Here is a 16956-nt window from a genome sequence, read left to right as displayed (position 1 = left end):
AAACCACCACCTTGTCCCAAGTTCGGGCGCCAGAATGTTGCAGACCAAGGGTCCCAAAGAATAGAATTAATTTATAATAAAGAGACAAACTGCCAGGAATGATATAGAACAGAGAGTGTGAAAAACAGGGGGCCAACAGTTCCCATGACTGAAGGCACCTAGCCATGCCTCTCTGAGTATTTATACAGAAAAACAAGGAAGTACAAAACAAAGGATAATGGTGAAATCTTTTACAGATAAGGCTAAGTTCCTCTTTATGTTAATCTCAAGAGGGAGGGATTCATTTGATAAAAACTAAGAACAATGTTGACTCCCAGGGAATGCCCTAGTGTCACAAGGAGACCTTCAGCTTGTATTAAGCCTCCCTCATTTCCCGATACAGCATTTGGTCTACTATTACTAATTTTGATATTCGGCTTCCCTCACTATCTCATATACTTTGGGCTTATTGCTAAGAGGGACTAGTCCTTGGCGAAAAATATCATGCTTAGAACGGTGGAAGGTCAGCTCAGGAGAGGAAGTCCTTGAATGAGATGCATTGACACAGTAACTGAGGTGATGAGGGGAGTTGTGTCAGAAATAGTGAAGTTGGCTCAGAGTAGAGCAGGGTTTGGAGCTATTGTGCATAGAACTGTTATGAGTCGTAGTTGACTCGACAGCATCTGACAACAACAATGTAGAAATTTTATGAAACCGTATTTCTTCCATTTCGCTTTCTAAAATAACATTTAAGATATGTAGAGCTATGTGTTGGGATGATATATCCCACCATGCCTTTTTCTAGCATCAAGGTAAAGAAAAGGAGCCAATCAGATTTAAGTACTTTGCTGTTTGTTCTTGCTATCTCCTGACAGGGGAGCCCAAAGAAGTGTGAAGCTGAAGAGGCAGAACCACCAACTGCTACACAGCCCCAAACCTCAGAGACTCAGACCTCTCAGCAACCAGAATCAGAACAGATTCAGCACACTGTGTAAGTGCCGCATCTTGACTGGAGTATAACAAGCTAGAAATGTGTGTAGCCTCTGCTCTCTGTGGTTCTTTGAGTATATAGTTCTAGTTTCCTTTTAAAACAGCTTTATCTGAACAGAAGCTAAACCTTGTTCTTTATGGAGGCAAGGATGATGAAGCTTTATCTCACATATTTTAGGCATGTTGTTTGGAGGAGCCTGTCCTTGGGAATGGACATCATCCTTGGAAAGTTGGAGAGTCAGTAAAGGAGAGGCAGATCCTTAGTGAGATAAATTGACAGAGTGACTGGAACATTGGGCTCAAGTATCTGAGAGATGGTGAGGATGGCACAGAATAATAGTGCAGGGTTCAGATCTGTTTTCATAGGGTCACTATGAGTCATACTCAGCTGGATGGCACCTAAAAACAATGATAGGAGCAGTTACCAGAAACTTTTAAAGTAGCCCAAAAAGTAGCATAAAGAAACCAATGTTATTAATTACATTGTGTTAATTATAAAGTTGGTGTGATCCATCAAAGTCTTTTTGAGGTCTAGGAATAGACTTTAAAATTAGTCACTCACACTCCTTGCCTTCCAGTCAGAACCAACTCTCATTAGAAACCACATCTGGAATTATCTAACCAAAATAGTTCTTTTCAGGCATCATAGACTTCTGCTTCTAAACTAAGTGTAAGGGATTGACTCAGAGCATCATAGCTTAATCCTTAACTCAAATAGAGCCTTTGTAACTGAGCTTGGGAAATCAGTTCAATAAAGATATTGATAAGTTTATAAAGAAAAAGCATAGCAATACGTTGTCTCCGAATTATTACGTGTATTTTAGTAATACACAGTATGGCCTGCTAAACTACTATAGCACATATATAGTGTAACAGAATACAAGGTCAATAATAAGTTGGAAGGGATTTCTGGTGACCTAATGGGTAAAAGGCATTGCACTGCCAACCCAGAGACAGGTTGTTCAAATCCACCAGCTGCTCTGGGAGAGAAAGACAGTCCTCTCTTATACAGGAAAACCTACTAGAGGGTCATGTATGAATTGATTTGACTGGATGGCAAAGACTGTGAGTGATTAAGTTGAAAGTTTATTCATAGGACTCCAAAATACTTTGATGGATCATAGCAGCTTTGTAATTAATGTGAGTCTTTTATTTTTATGTTCAGTCTTAAGAAATCTGTCTTAAAGTTAGGTTATTTTTAGAATTAAACAGGTGTGCTGTTTATTATTCTCAGCTAGGTATTTCTAAACTAAGAAGCCATTGAGCCAGAATTCCTGCCTGTGGTCTCCTAACGAGGTTTCCCATAATATATGAGACCATAAAGCATTGTAAGATTACTTGGCTTTTGAGAATCCTGAACTGTTTTGAAGAATATACTATAGACAGTTGGTCTAAACTTATTTCCTACATATTTTCATGCCATTTTAACAATACTGTATTATTGTTACCAGTATTCCTTCTGTATAATCATCTGATATTTTACACTTTTCTGGAACATTTAGACTACCTTATATTGATTTTCAAAGGGTGGTGGACAAGTGACATGAATTACTATCTTATTTCTTTGTATTTTCAATGTTCCTTTCCCATTCTTTCACTGTAGCTATTACACTGGAATATACAGCCTTGATATTGTCCATTCTTCTGTTCTTGCCTCTACTGCCATCTTGTGGCTATTACCTTTGTTGTAAAATAAGGCGTTCAATCCATGTCTTTGGAAAGTTTTTTTTCCCCCTTTTGAGATGGATACATTATTCTTTGGAGAGGGGATTTTTCTTCTAGGAGCATAAAATGAAAAGTCCATGGATTCTGGAAGGTGTTCAGGATTCCCTAGCCATCACAACAATCAAAGATAGTATCTGCCCTGCTTTCCCCTCCCTTTCCCATCCCATGAGATTATAGCATGCCCTTTGTAATTACCATTTCAGAGTGGGTGTTGGCAGCCTGCACTAAGTGAGCATGAGGAGGAACTGCCTCTTATGCACCTTGAGAAGCAAATCGGTTTATTAGCCCTGAAATTCTGTGGGAATCTGAGATTTTAGCATTAAGGCTCTCTCTCTTTTTTCTTTCTTTCTTTTTTTTTTTTTTTAAGCATTAAGGCTCTTAATGCTGTTTTTAAAAGAAGCAATTTTATTCTGGACTTTCCTATTAAGTCCAAAGCAAATGAAGCTTAGAGTCTTCCACAGTTGTGTACTGCTTAAGGTCCCTGATACAGACTCTTAAATAGGACATAAACAGTTTGGATTATGTGTGAATACTGTATTATATGCAGGCAGTCTCCAGATTATAGGCAACCCATACCTATAGTGGACAGCCATAAAACTTATTATATTGCAAATTTGAGTTAATACAAACAATGATTTATAATAACAAGTGCATTCACTACTTTATGATAAACATTGCATGGTTTGGAAATGTGTTCAATGAAAGATAAAATATATACTGTACACTAAGCCAAAACAGTTGATTGACACTAAATAACCTTTTATACCCATTTAAATTGCCTACAAATTTGAAAGATAGATTTGGGAACAGATAATTGTTCATAATTCAGGGGCTGCATATATAACATTATGGAACCATGAACATATATGTGATCAGACGTTATATGGGACATGACTGTACAGTTTTTCTCCTCAGGTAAAAGTGGCTTTAATTGATTTCACAAAGGCGAGTTGAGATTGTCCATTATTACTAGACAATTATGGAGCAACATAAAGATTGGAAATGCAGTCCAGTAAGCACAAGTGGCTTATGTATATTCTTCTTACTTACTTTGCTTCTGCCTTCCTGCCAGATGCTATGTTCAGCAGCCCATCCAAAAGATACACCTAAAGCCTATTCAGGCATTGATTTCAGTAACTGAATCTTTGAGAAGTTTGCCTGTATTTCTGGTAAGAGTGGAGTCATCAATACTAAATGGAAAAGACGACTTATGATTTAAACTTGGTTTTCTTATCTTAACAAAAAGTCACACAGCTTTAAAAACCAGCTTGGCCTATTGATTTTACTCAAGTGTTAGAAAAAAATTATATTTTACTACAGGGACCTCTCTCTCACAACATGGAACAAATATCCTAATTTTTTGTTGTTGTACTTTGGATTAAAATCCATACTGATTCTTACTGTGTCCTGAGGAATGCTAGATTTTTGAGGTAAGGGTATCTTTTTCATTGTTTGGAGGAGAAGTTTGTGACCTTTCATTCCTATCTCATTTGAGGTTTATTTAAAAATCTAGTCTTTTGCTTCACTAGAATAAGAAAAATGCTTTCATACAACAGAAAATGGTACTCTCTTTACGCTTAAAAAGTATGAGGGAGAGTTTCATGTGGACAACTGTATCATCACAGTGGTAGTTTAATCAGACAGAGATTTTTCTAGATGGAATCTAGCAGGCAATAATATCTTCATGATCTTGTCACTATGTGTATTTATTCTTTTGCCTGAATCTCTCTCATTGCTGTTAAGTCAGAATCTGTTCATAGCTGACCCTCCTTTGGGTTTCTGAAACTGTAAATGGCACAAAGGAGATAGCTCATCTTTCTCCTCTAGAGCTGTTGGTAGAGTTGAACTTCTAAAGAAACAGCCTTTGGATTAGCAGCACAGCTCCCTACAGTGTAGACAGCTAGAATTCCCTTTTGCCTGCCTGTATAGAGGAAGGAAATGATCCTAACCCGTATGACAGTATAATCGATAACTCTCCAAGGGATGTATAGTATCTGTATCCTGTATTTTGCATACTGAAAAAAGTAGTATTTTGTTTCCATATTTGCTTATTGGGACAGTGGTACCTGAGAACATTAAGACACCATACATACTGTCCTTAGTTATCTTAGAAGTGATATGCTGCTGAGTATTTTATATTTAAGTCTCATTGCTTGAGAGTAATCATTTCTTGCTATTTTTAATTAAATTTTTGCTTTAGTTCCTTAACTTCTCATGGGTTTTTATAAATGAAATTGTAAAATAGATAACATTTTCTTTTTCCAGTAGCTTTTTTGAATCTCATTTACATTCAGATAAAAACTGTAATGTATGAAACTCCAAATAGATTTTTTTTCTTATAGGCTATAAATGCATTGTGTTCTGTTTTAATTATAGGCAGAAATTCTTCCCTCGTGTACTTTTCACACATTTTTCAAATATTTTAGGAATTTTCAAAAACTCAAGGGGAAGGGGTATGTGTTTTGTTAAAAAGAGCTGACAAAGGAAAGCTCTAACACATAGCTAACAAAGATTCCTAATTATCTTCTGCAAATAAACTCCTGGGAATTCTTGGATCTCACAGAATTAATTGCAGGGAAATAGAAGCCACACATCTGCTGTGTCTTTAAGAAGGCCAGGGTGAACATGAGGAAAATTTTATTCTTGGAAAATTTTCCAGTAGCAAAATTCTCCAAAGATAATTCTTTTATGGAGCTGAAAGTACTTTAGGGCTTTGGGTCAGGAGAGATTTATTTTAAGATGATTAAAGGTAATACTCCCTAAAGAGATTATAAAGTAAAAAAATACAACTTTTAGTTTAACAAGTTTTTTGTAACTTTTCACTATGACACCCTAATTCAGAAATATCTCTTGTATCAGACACCTTAGGTTAAAGAAACAAGAGATGCAATCCCTGCTTTTAAGAAGCTCTGCAGAGTAGAGGGTGGTAAGCAAGTAATCCAGTGATGATTGCAGAGTGATAGAGGCATTGCTTGAAAACTCACAAGTCACTGAATACCTTTGCATTAGAGAATGAAATCTTCTCTGAGGGTACTAAAAAATTCCAGAGGTAATATTAATTGAGATAATGGCCTGTCAAGTATATGTGCATTTATATATACCTTTACCTTAAGATGTTGTCAAAGCCAAACTATAACCACTAACATTAATTAAATCATACTCTGTGTCAGATACTGTTCCGTTTGCTAGGTAATGTTATTATCCTCACTTTATGGATTAAGAAACAGACCACAGGTCAGGAACATGCCCAGCATTAACTTGTAATGGGGTAGGGACAGGGCTGGATCCTAGCCACCCTGATTGCAGAGTTCTCCCTCTTTTTTTATGTTCTGTGTAACATAAAATTTACCTGTTAAAAAAAAAAAAACCAAAAAAAACCCAACAAACCATAGATTTCTAAATCACACCCCCCTGGTGGTGTGTTAAGAGGGTTTTGAGCTACAGTTGTGTGCTTGATGCCGGCTCCTTGGGGATCGTTCTGGGTAGAGCGAGTAAAAGGGCATTTTCACTGGTTAGTGGATACTTGCATGTATAATCTTACTGACAACTAATAATAAGGCTAGGACCAAACCTTTGTATTTATGGGGTTCAGTGAATCCATCTAGGCATTTTCAGTGCCTTGCTTTCAATTAAGCTACATTAACTTAAAAAATTTTGAATTTTCGGATCTAGGGACATGGCTCTTAAAAAGGAAATAAAATTATTTAAGTAGTACTATAGTATTAGTTGGGGTCAAGCGTAGCTAAATATAAATATTAAGTTAATATTTGGCCTTACTATCCTTAATGTTGTTGATGTTTTGGGGGTTTGGCAAGATAAATTAGCAGCAAACTAATTTTGGATACGTAAGGGGGTAGGGGGGTTTGCGTAAGAAAACCTAATACTTGAAAGAAAACGTACACGTGTGTGCGTATGCATATACACGGGTGTGTGCGTATGTGTGCACGTGGGTGATTGGGAAATTAGGTATAAAAAAAATTATGTCCTGTAACCATTGACTGAATAACACCTGAATTTAATATGAGCTCGAAGAACATTTTCATGTTGGGTCTGGCTTCAATCAATTTGACTGTATTAAGGTTGGTAACCCATTTGAATCAGGCACCCCGAAAATTAAAAGATACCAAATGCATGACACCACAGTTATGTGTGAGCATGGGCTGATTAGTTATTAATCCATCGAGATGTCTTATTTAAGAGGAAAGAATGGGCGATTTTAGGTGAGATGGTCCTGAAGAAAGAACCAGATGCCAGGTATAGTTTCATTATAGAAACCCCCACATTTAATGGGCCTGGAGCGAGCAGAGAGGTATAAGGTGGAAGGGTTGTTGGTTTCTCGAAGCTTGGTGATAATAGAAAGATAAGGGTGATGGTAAGCATGGTTTGAAGGATAAGGGTGGACTTGTTAATGTATATATATAATATGTATGGGGAGATACAATATATGCACGATGTACATAGCGTGTAAATAAGCAGGAAGTAGTTTAATTAGAATGCCAGCTTTGGGTGCTGGAGGTGGGATACTTATCTTCTTCCTGATGTCCTAAGGAAATTAATTTCCATTGGTGGTTTACAAGACCACAGTAATTGTTATACTATTAGGACTTGATTTTAGATTATCATTTTAGTATGTGATTTTCAATTAGGCTAGCGATAGGTATAATTACGAGGATTAATGCAAAGTATAAGATTGATGCTAGTTGGCCGATGATGATGTAGGGGTGCTCTACTGGTTGTCCTCCGATTCAAGTAAGTGTAAATAGATCTGCTACTAATACTCAAAATAGGAACTGGCTGATTGGGCGGAATATGAGGCTTCGTTGTTTAGAGGTATGGAGAAGTGGAAAGATAGTAAGGATGATGATGGATAAAATTAAGGCTAGGACTCCTCCAAGTTTATTAGGGATAGATCGACGGATAGCGTAAGCGAATAGGAAATATCCCTCTGGCTTGATATGGGGAGGAGTATTAAGAGGGCTGGGGAGTAAAGGTAGAAGAGGTAGCAAAAAGGGCCCAGAAAAAATTGAGGGGTAGAGAGGCATGATTGGGAAAGGAGAGGGTTATTTCCCTCATGGAGGCACAGGTACACCATTGACAATCAAAAATATATCTTTTTAATAATTTTCCAGAATCTTCATATTTGACTGCTAGATTTCTGAGGAGACAGGAAAGGTTCTTTTAAAATAAAATATAAATTAAGACCACTTGGAGCATGAAATTGGCATACAGTTTTAAATTTTTAAGCAACAGGGAGGAAAGTTCTAGATTGGAAATGAGATGTGGAATTTAATTTCTCAGAAGCTTGTCTTAAGGTTAAATTACTGTTGCTACTAAAGTACGAGAGAAGCACCATTGGCAGTCAACACGTAAGCATTTTGAGCATCTGCTGGTTCAGAGCCACTTAATTGTTGGTGTGATGGCCGGATCTTATTTTTCACTCATGTTCTGCCCATCATTTCCCCCCTTGCCCTTAATACAGCCCTCTTGCTTCAGTGTCTTCATAAGCCTACTTCAGAGACTTTACCTTACTGCCCTTGCTCCAAGAATTGGCCTTTGTGCTTCAACCACCCAAGGTCCCCACACCCTGTTTATCCTTTTCTGAGTCCACTGGACCTGGGACAGGAAGACCTTATTAAAAACTGTATGAAACCAAGTTGTCTGTTAACTCTTCAGAGACCTGCCCTCACCCCCTTTCTGCTGATACTTTAAAAGGAATTTTCCCTGCTTATATGTTTCTTTTCCTAGAGAAAAAGCCAATTAGAATAGTAGTGCAGTGTCATAATAGAATGAGCAGCCAGTTATTACCTTGATTGGTGGTGCTGGTTCCCTTCCCATCTCCTTTCAGACTCTGATTTCCCATGAAGAGGGTGGGCCATTAAAATTGTTCCTGTCCCTCTGTTGTATGTGCATTTTAACTTTGTTATCTCTCTTTACTGCATTTTTCACTCCCAACTCCCTGTTTTATTTTCTGGAATCTTCCAAGCAGGCAGCTGTAACTTTGTCCTTCCCACCCAGCCCCCACACTTGCCCCCAGGGAGATGAGAAGAGAGCACCCTCTCTGTGGGATTAGGCCTAGGTAGCTGTTGTAACCTGAGAAAAGAAGGAAAAAGGCCAGGCCTATTGAGCCAGCAGTCAGCGCCTGAGGCCTGCCCTCCCTCTGAGTGAGGCCTTGCTCACTCGGCTCCCTCCCCTGCTGCAGCAGGGCCCTCCCCCATCCGCTCACACAGGCTGCTGGGTAAGTGGCAAGATGGCTCCCCTGCATGTCTCCGGCTGATCGCTGCCGCTCCGCCAGTACAATAGAGCCAGCCACTACCAGCAGCCTGGCCCTCTACCTCCTCCACCTCCAGAGAGACCAGCCCAGCCGAACTCGGGGTTTGCCGTGAGAACTTAACGCTTATCTCTTAAAAGCCAGATCTATTTTAGCCTCCCCTCACCGCCACCACCTCCCCTTCCATTTACCATTTTTTGGATTCCCCAGTTTGCTGCATCTCGATTTTCTCTCTCTGGATTGGGTGGTTGGGGTGGAGGTGGTGGGATCTTGAAACAAGGAAGGTATTTTGTGTTTTATTTTTGTTTTTTTTAGGATTTTTTTGTTTGGTTTTTGTTATTTCTTCATTCCAGAAAGGGATAAACAGCACTTCCAGGGGGAGAAAAAAAAATCATGTTATCAGAAAGCAAAGAAGGGTGAGAGCTTCACATTTCCACATATCCCTTTTTCCCCATCGCTCATCTTCTTTCTTTTCCCCGTGACTTTCATTCCGCTTTTTGTTTTGGTTTGTTTTCAGTCATTCTGCCTTCCTCCTTTGTCCTTCCTGCCCAGTTTCTAATTGGCCCCACTTGGCCTCTCAGAGTGGGAAATAGGTACTTTGTGGATAAACCTTTTCTGTAGCCTTAAGCAGTTGAATTGAGTGTTTCTGTTTGGGCCTGTTAGCTAGGGGCACAGTTCTGAATTTCCCCTCCCCTCCCCCCTTCTCATGCGTCCCTCCCTGACTGCTCAGGGAGGCTGTTCTGACCTCAGAGTGTGCCAGCCCTGTCGAGAATGCTGGATTTTCTGGTGGTGGTTATCTTCCTGGGAGGTTTGGTTTCCCTTTTCCTGAGGCTTAGGCCCCAGGTCATCTTGGTTTCATTTTTTCCTCCTACTATTTGAGTGAAGGTGAGTGAGGTATAAGTTAAGAATGAAGACAGAAAAAGAAGATGGGAAGATAGTTTATCTGAAGTGAATCTCTGGAACTCTTTGCCTGACACGGAAGCAAACTTGTGTGGTTCAGAGTTGGGGGGTTATGGGTTTGTGACTGTTGGGGGAAGATGTATGGTGTGGGGGAGGGTGTGTCCTGACAGATGCTGGCTTGCTGTATTTCTTGTAAGATGGAATGAGGGAGTGGGTTCTGAAACTGGATGAAAGCAGAATGTAAGAACAGTTCTTGTGTCTTTCAGTGTAAAAGTGGCGTGATTGGTCTCAGCTTTAAACTCTTCAGCAGTTTTAATTTTTCCTGGTGGATAAGAGAAAGGCCTTGTTGAAGTGTGAACCTTTACAGACCACCTTTTTTTCCTGCCTTCTCAACTGTTTTCTCTATTCCTGTTGTCTTTAGATCCTAACAAACCTTTACTTATGAAGCAGTTGATTAAACACATTTGCCACAGCTGTGTGACCATACTTTCTACGTCTTTTTATGGAATCAGACTTTCCCTAGTTTCTAATGCAATTTTCCTAGATAAAAGTTATCTGTAGCCAGGGAATAGATGTGGCTAAATCATAGTCACTTTCATGGGACTTTTCAAGTGGAATGTTTCTCTTCATGTAAGAGTATTCTGGTGAGTTAAGGCAGAGCAGTTAGAGTCCTGTCTCCCCCACACAGCAGCTTTATTCCATCTGGGCAGTGGGTGGATCTGGTTTCACTAATTTGTGTTTCCCACCCTCTAAGGAGTGTTTCCCACTTTCCCCTGGGGGTTAGGTTTTTAGTCTGATCTGGTCAGAAAGCGATCCACCAGCCCCACCCAAGTGAGGAGGCATTTTGAGTTTCCTGACCCAAAAGCTAATGTTTTGCTTTCTCCCCTTAATTCTTTTCCTGCCCTTCCCTCCCAACCTCTCCTCATACTGTCAGTGAGGAGAAGGAGGAAATGAACATGGACACAACTGAGAACAGACCTGAAAATGAGGTTCCAGAGCCCCCCATGCCTATTGCAGACCAAGTCAGCAATGATGACCGCCCTGAGGGTAGTGCTGAAGATGAGGAGAAGAAAGAGGTAAATATCCAAGCCACCTGTTGGGGTGGGTGGGTAGAGGTGAACCTAGGAGAAAGAGTAGACCATGCTGGTGATTGCTCTTACACCGAGGGATAGGTTACAGAGGAAAAAGGCAGAGACTTGAATCAGAGTTGGGCCAAGGGAGAATTCGCTGATTTAGCAAGGGAAGCCGCCTGAGATGGAGTCAGGGCCTAGTCATTCTACTTTCCTTTTTTTTGTGGGAGAGTATATAATCTAGACTCTTGGAATTTTTTTAACTGGAAAGTCAATTAATTAACGGTTTTCTTCCTAAGACCTAGGCTCAGATTTTCCTGTTGTTTTTTCAAGCTTCAAAGAGTGCTAACTTCTAGGTTTCCCTCCTTTTTAAAAGCCTAGTGAAGCTCAGCGCCATCTAGTGGGTTTTGGTGATTCTTACTAAATTAGCCATGTTGAGGAATTTTTGCTCCTCATTTGCCACCTAGTGGTCTCTTTGCAGATAACGTATCTACTTTGAAACCAGGATCTGGGGTAATCCGGAATACCCATTATCTCCGATCCCTCTGCCTCTTTTCTGACATATAATTAAATTATGCCCTGCACCCATTTCAGCGGGTTCTTCCCATCAGAGCCAGCGAAGTCTTCTTGACTCTTTAGAGTAAAAGAAAAGAATTAGCTGGGTTTGGGAGTGAGGTGGATGGGTGGGAGGAGGGACTGTTGTGTGTGTAGCATTTTTCTGGTGTGTGTTGCGGGGGTGGGGGCCGGTGAAAGTGATTTGATGTGCAGAATATTATTTATTACAAGGTCCTTCTTCCCCGTAAAACTTTGTCCAAGTACCTCATGTACGGTAATTCGCCCGTAAAATATAACCCTGCCCACCTGGCCAATCGCTGATGCCGCCTCTTCCTCTGGACCCACCCGCTGCTACTGAGCTGCCCAGTCAAAGCCGAGTCTGCTATCCAGGTGTCTTGGCCAGAGGGGGCATGTATACCGGCTCCAGTGATGGGCCCCCTTTTGCCTCCCTGCCTTGTTTATATCAGGGGGCTAAGAAGAGCACTGTTGTGGAGAGACTTGTATTGAGAACAAAAAAAAACCAAACATTTGAATTGGGGTGGACTTGCATTATCTCCCTACTTGGGACACTCCAAGAAGAACTTGTATCAGTGCTGGGGCACCTGCCCACATGCGCTTGCCCTTTTGAGGACTGTGAGTTGCATTGTTGGCTACAGACTTTTGGGATCCCCATCCAGTGCACCAGAATCACCTAAAGAGTCAATGTGATCACAGTACAGTCCTGTAAAATACTGAGTGGAGTCCTCATTTGAAGCTGTGATGACAAGGAACCTTGCAGAAGAGTCTAGGGTCTGAGCCCCAGAGATTTAATGCTGATGACAACCCAGCTTGTGTATAACCACTTGCTCATCAGATGGACTTTCCTTTGGTCCCTCCTGTACATGCTGAAGGACCACATACTGGTTGCTCCATCTTCTCCATCCCAGGAGGCAGGAGCTCACTTCTACCTGACTGCAACCACTGTCTCAGTTGGAGTCCCCGAGGAAATGCCACACACAACTCTCAGAAGAAATGTTCTGACCTTGCTGCTGATATTTCCAGTCCTGGGGATACCCACCTGCTATCCCCAGGCTACTTTCATCCGAGGCTCCATGATCCTACTTGGTGAGAGGACCCCCTCCTCAGTTACAGGCAGAAGAGAAAGGGACTCTGAAGCCATCACTTGGATTCTAAGTATTGAGTGGTGGTATTGTGGCAGTTTGCCACTGGTGGACATACATGGTCCTGGCTGCCTCACAATAAAAGCCAAGGATCATTTCTGCTACTCACAGGCCACATCTCATCAGGGACTACAAGTTGAAGCCCCTCCAGGGCTGGGACTGATAACTCCCTTTCCCCCCTCTGCCCCTGGCTGAACCTGGCCACCGCCAATGAACTGTCTTAACATCATGGAAACTGGGCAGTGTCCCCTCACACGTTTCCCTCCCGCCCCCCCTGCGCCCCTGGGAGGACTCTGGCAATGCCGTGCTGACCACCACGCCGTGCGCCCACCTTTTTTGCCAACCCAACCCCCCACCAATTGCACAGCGCCTAGCAGGGAGGGCTCATTCTGATTGGACCGTCGGTTGACTAGATACAGTACACAGTGAGGTGCGATTGGCTGAACTGAAGATCCCAGGTGTGAGATGGTACCTGGAACATTTGTCATATTCCTAGTTTATTTTCCTCTTTATTTTCTTCTCTTTTTTTTTTTTTTCCTTTTCCTTTTGTATCTTTTCGTTTTAATTTTTTTATTTTCCTGGTTTCTTTTTTAATTAATTTATTTATTTGATTAATGTTTTTCCTGTTTTAATTAAGGGTTTTTTTTGTTTTGTTTTTTATCCTCTCACTAACACCCATCGAAAGTGGCCCAGCTAGGGGTCAAGCTGGCCCTTAATGGAAACCAAGGAGACTTGGTTAGACGACAAAAACTGGGCTGGGGGTGGGTGGAGAAAATAGATTTCATCAAGAGGATCCTACCCTAACTCTTAAAAAGATAGTAGGGTGGTCTTAGTTTTTCCAGAAATAAGCAGTTAAATCTAAGTTTCCTGTTTCCCTTTTCTCGCTTTCCCTCCCCCCTTCTTGCTCTGCCCATAGTTTTTTCTTCCACTGAACATTTAAGGTAGAGACTTGCCCCCTAAACTGCCTTGTAGTCCCTGACAGAGACACTAAAACATGATCTTTGATTGAAAAGGAAACAGGGCTCTGCTAGAGCCATGTAAGGTGTTTGAAAGGTCCACAAATCTCCCTGGAGATAGTCTTTCCTTAAGAAATTTTTCTTTCACTAAAGCACTTAAATACTTTTTGCTGGCACTTTGCTCTTAAATGACAGCACCAGATTCACTGGAGATGAGACTTTTTTATCGGTGGGCATCTGGAGAGTCAGGTGACCTAGTGCCACTGTCAGTGCAAGTCAGTCTGGACACAAAGAAGGAGGAGGATTGTCTTACTGATCTTGCCATCCTCAAGTTTGTTTCCTTATGTTAGTAAGTAGAGACCCAGCAAGACTAGTTTATTTCATTCTGGGCACAGTTACTGTACTTGGAGTCTTCCCAACCTCCTTTGACGGGCTAAGGGGCTACCCAGTTCTTATGCCAGCTTATTTCTGGTTAAGCTAATAACACAGGTGTAGTATGGACTAGATGACTTTCTTGCTGTGATGTTTAGTTTTTGGTGTTTTGTTTTTGTTGGGTTCCCCCCCCCCTAACTTGCATTGATTCTGCTTCATTTTTGCCGTTTGCTGCTTCTGTTTGGTCTCTGTCTGTCTCTGTGTCTCTTTCTGTGTCTTTGGAACTTGTGCTAAGGCTGCTCCATCTAACCTCCTCCCCCCCTCTCTGTGGGGTGTGTCTCTTTCTCTTTTCCCCTTTTCTTCTCTATACAGAGCTTGCTGCCTAAATCATTCAAGAGGAAGATCTCCGTTGTCTGTAAGTCTACCCCAAATCGTTCATAAAGGTCAGAATACCATAAAAATTAGAGTTCACAGGGAAATAAAATCTCATTTTCACTTTATATCTCTCTGGAATTACTCATCTAGTGAAGATACCTTTTACATACCTGAACATTCAAGAATCAGGAGTGGGTTTGAGAGACTCCTTTTTATGATGGGAATTCTTACCATTTTACATTTATTTTGTATGAACTATGAACAGAAGAAAATTGAAAAGCCTACACCTCACTATCACTAGTATAATTTTTAAACATTTTCTTAATATAGAACTATTTGTAGATTGATTGAAGTATACATATTATAACTTAAGTATCAATCTATGAAAAGAAATCAGTCCTCTTGTTTGTTCTGAGTCCCACATTCTCAGTCTTTCCCTCTATTTTTAGACATGGTTACCTGCCACTGAAAATGTAAACTACTTACCAAGTTAGTGAACCACCACCCTTTCTGTCTTAATTTGTCATACCCGTCTGTCAGAAGATGCCTCTTTTGTTCACTCTGAAGCCATGCCTTCTTTACTTAGTCTCCAAACATCATTTCCTTCAGTTAACCTTTTACTAAAATGCCGTCCAAAGGCTTCTTGGTGGGTGTTGTGTGTGGTGTGACTTAGTAGAAAGCCTGAGTTCATCTAACTGTTGGGTACTATTTCTTGGGGACAGCAGCTACCAAGGGGGTGCCAGCTGGAAACAGTGACACAGAGGGGGGCCAGCCTGGTCGGAAACGACGTTGGGGAGCCAGCACAGCCACGACACAGAAGAGACCCTCCATCAGTATCACCACTGAATCACTCAAGGTGAGGTGGGAGGAGCCAGGGAAGGGAGGATGAGACCTGTTAAGGTGGGAGTAGGCTTGGGCCCAGTATAACGGGGTGGGGGCGTATCTGTGTCCCAGAGCCTCATCCCCGACATCAAACCCCTGGCGGGGCAGGAGGCTGTTGTGGATCTTCATGCTGATGATTCCCGCATCTCTGAGGATGAAACGGAACGAAATGGTGATGATGGGACCCATGACAAGGGGCTGAAGATTTGCCGAACAGTCACCCAGGTAAGACTTCTTCATCCTTTTTAGTGAAGCATCATTGAACACAGATCATGTAGCTCAGGAGCCAAGATAAAGTCCTGCAAGGGAAACCTGCCATCTTTCACAGAGTTTGGTTAATTGATGTTTGATCCCTCTCGTGCCCTCAAGGTTCATCAGATTACCAATTTCAATCTGCTGTCAGCCACATTAGGTTTTTTACTCGTGATTGTGGCTGCTTTGGTGGAGCTCTTGTGACATAGTCTGTAAGGAGTTGCACTAACTCAAAAAAGGCACCTCTAGGTATTTGAATAAATCAGTTGCCCTGCAAGAGAAAGATGGGCCATCTCTTCCCATGCAATTTAGAGCCTTCTGAAAACCTGCTGAATGGTCAGCTTTGCATTAGTTCCAACACAGTGGCAATGAGTTTTGGCAATATAAGTATGGCTGTTGCTTTCACACTACAATATTATAGTAGTATTATAGTTGGTAACAGACTGTATGGCTCAGAAAACCTGAAATATTTACTCTTTTGCCCTTCACAGAAACTGTTTGCTCACTCCTATTTTTGTTTTCTTCGTAGCAAAGTTGGAGTGCTAACAGGCCCAGTATCTTTTGGAAGTGAACTTAATCTCTTGTAGTGGAAGGAACATGCTTTGTTGATTCTGTGCTCTCCTACCACAGAACCAGAAGTGGCAGATATACCAGCTTCATGCTTAACAGACTTCCTCTTTACAGGTAGTACCTGCAGAGGGCCAAGAGAATGGGCAGAGAGAAGAGGAGGAAGAAGAAAAGGAGCCTGAAACAGAGCCCCCTGTAGCTCCCCAGGTTTCAGTAGAGGTTGCATTACCACCGCCTGTAGAGCATGAAGTAAAGAAAGGTGGGTGACCTGCATATGACATAATGCAACTCCCTGAATTCTCCTAGTACTTTATTTGGGTTTCCTTTTAAGATTTGCTGCTGTATTATATTTTCTGTATTTATCTTATGGATTGACATCATAACTGCAGCTTGCTTGAGCATGGCAAAAATGAAAATGGACTATGATAGGACAAGGTCACTATGAGTCACAGGACTTGGCAGCACCTAACCCTCTCCTCTTAGGCTGCTAGGGCATGAGATTGGAAACTCTTAAAACTTGAAGCTTCACAGTGGAGTGAGATGTGAAAGCAAACATTATACTTTACTAAATGGCATTTGTGTATTTTATTTTCTTAGTGACTTTAGGAGATACCTTAACTCGACGTTCCATTAGTCAGCAGAAGTCTGGAGTTTCCATTACAATTGATGATCCTGTCAGAACTGCTCAGGTTCCCTCCCCACCCCGGGGCAAGATCAGTAATATAGTCCATATCTCTAATTTGGTAAGTTAAAGCTTTTTTCCCCCACATCCTCACCTTTTTTATTTTTGTTAACAGTGTGAGTTTTAACCTTGAACTCTTCCCTAGCTTCACCTTCCTTGCTACTTAACCATTGACCTTGAACAAGTTATTAAATCCTTCAGCCTGTTTTCTCATCTAAATAAT

The 16956-nt window shown here is 41.2% G+C and overlaps 1 protein-coding gene across 1 annotated transcript in view; it reads left to right on the top strand.

The window, feature by feature from the left end:
* Positions 1-16956, top strand: part of ACIN1 (apoptotic chromatin condensation inducer 1) — a 48436-nt gene that overhangs the window by 29085 nt on the left and 2395 nt on the right. The window contains 7 exon segments of the mRNA XM_006883141.1: positions 855-970; positions 10797-10938; positions 14348-14390; positions 15073-15206; positions 15305-15457; positions 16169-16310; positions 16649-16794. Of these exon segments, the coding sequence (XP_006883203.1) occupies positions 855-970; positions 10797-10938; positions 14348-14390; positions 15073-15206; positions 15305-15457; positions 16169-16310; positions 16649-16794 (876 nt within the window).

The sequence above is a fragment of the Elephantulus edwardii genome, unplaced genomic scaffold, assembly GCF_000299155.1.
Source record: "Elephantulus edwardii isolate Elephantulus edwardi_28Jun2011 unplaced genomic scaffold, EleEdw1.0 scaffold00026, whole genome shotgun sequence".
Classification (NCBI taxonomy): Eukaryota; Metazoa; Chordata; class Mammalia; order Macroscelidea; family Macroscelididae; genus Elephantulus; species Elephantulus edwardii.
The sequence above is the reverse complement of the archived record's forward strand: the minus strand, read 5'-3'. Positions and strand labels throughout refer to the sequence as shown.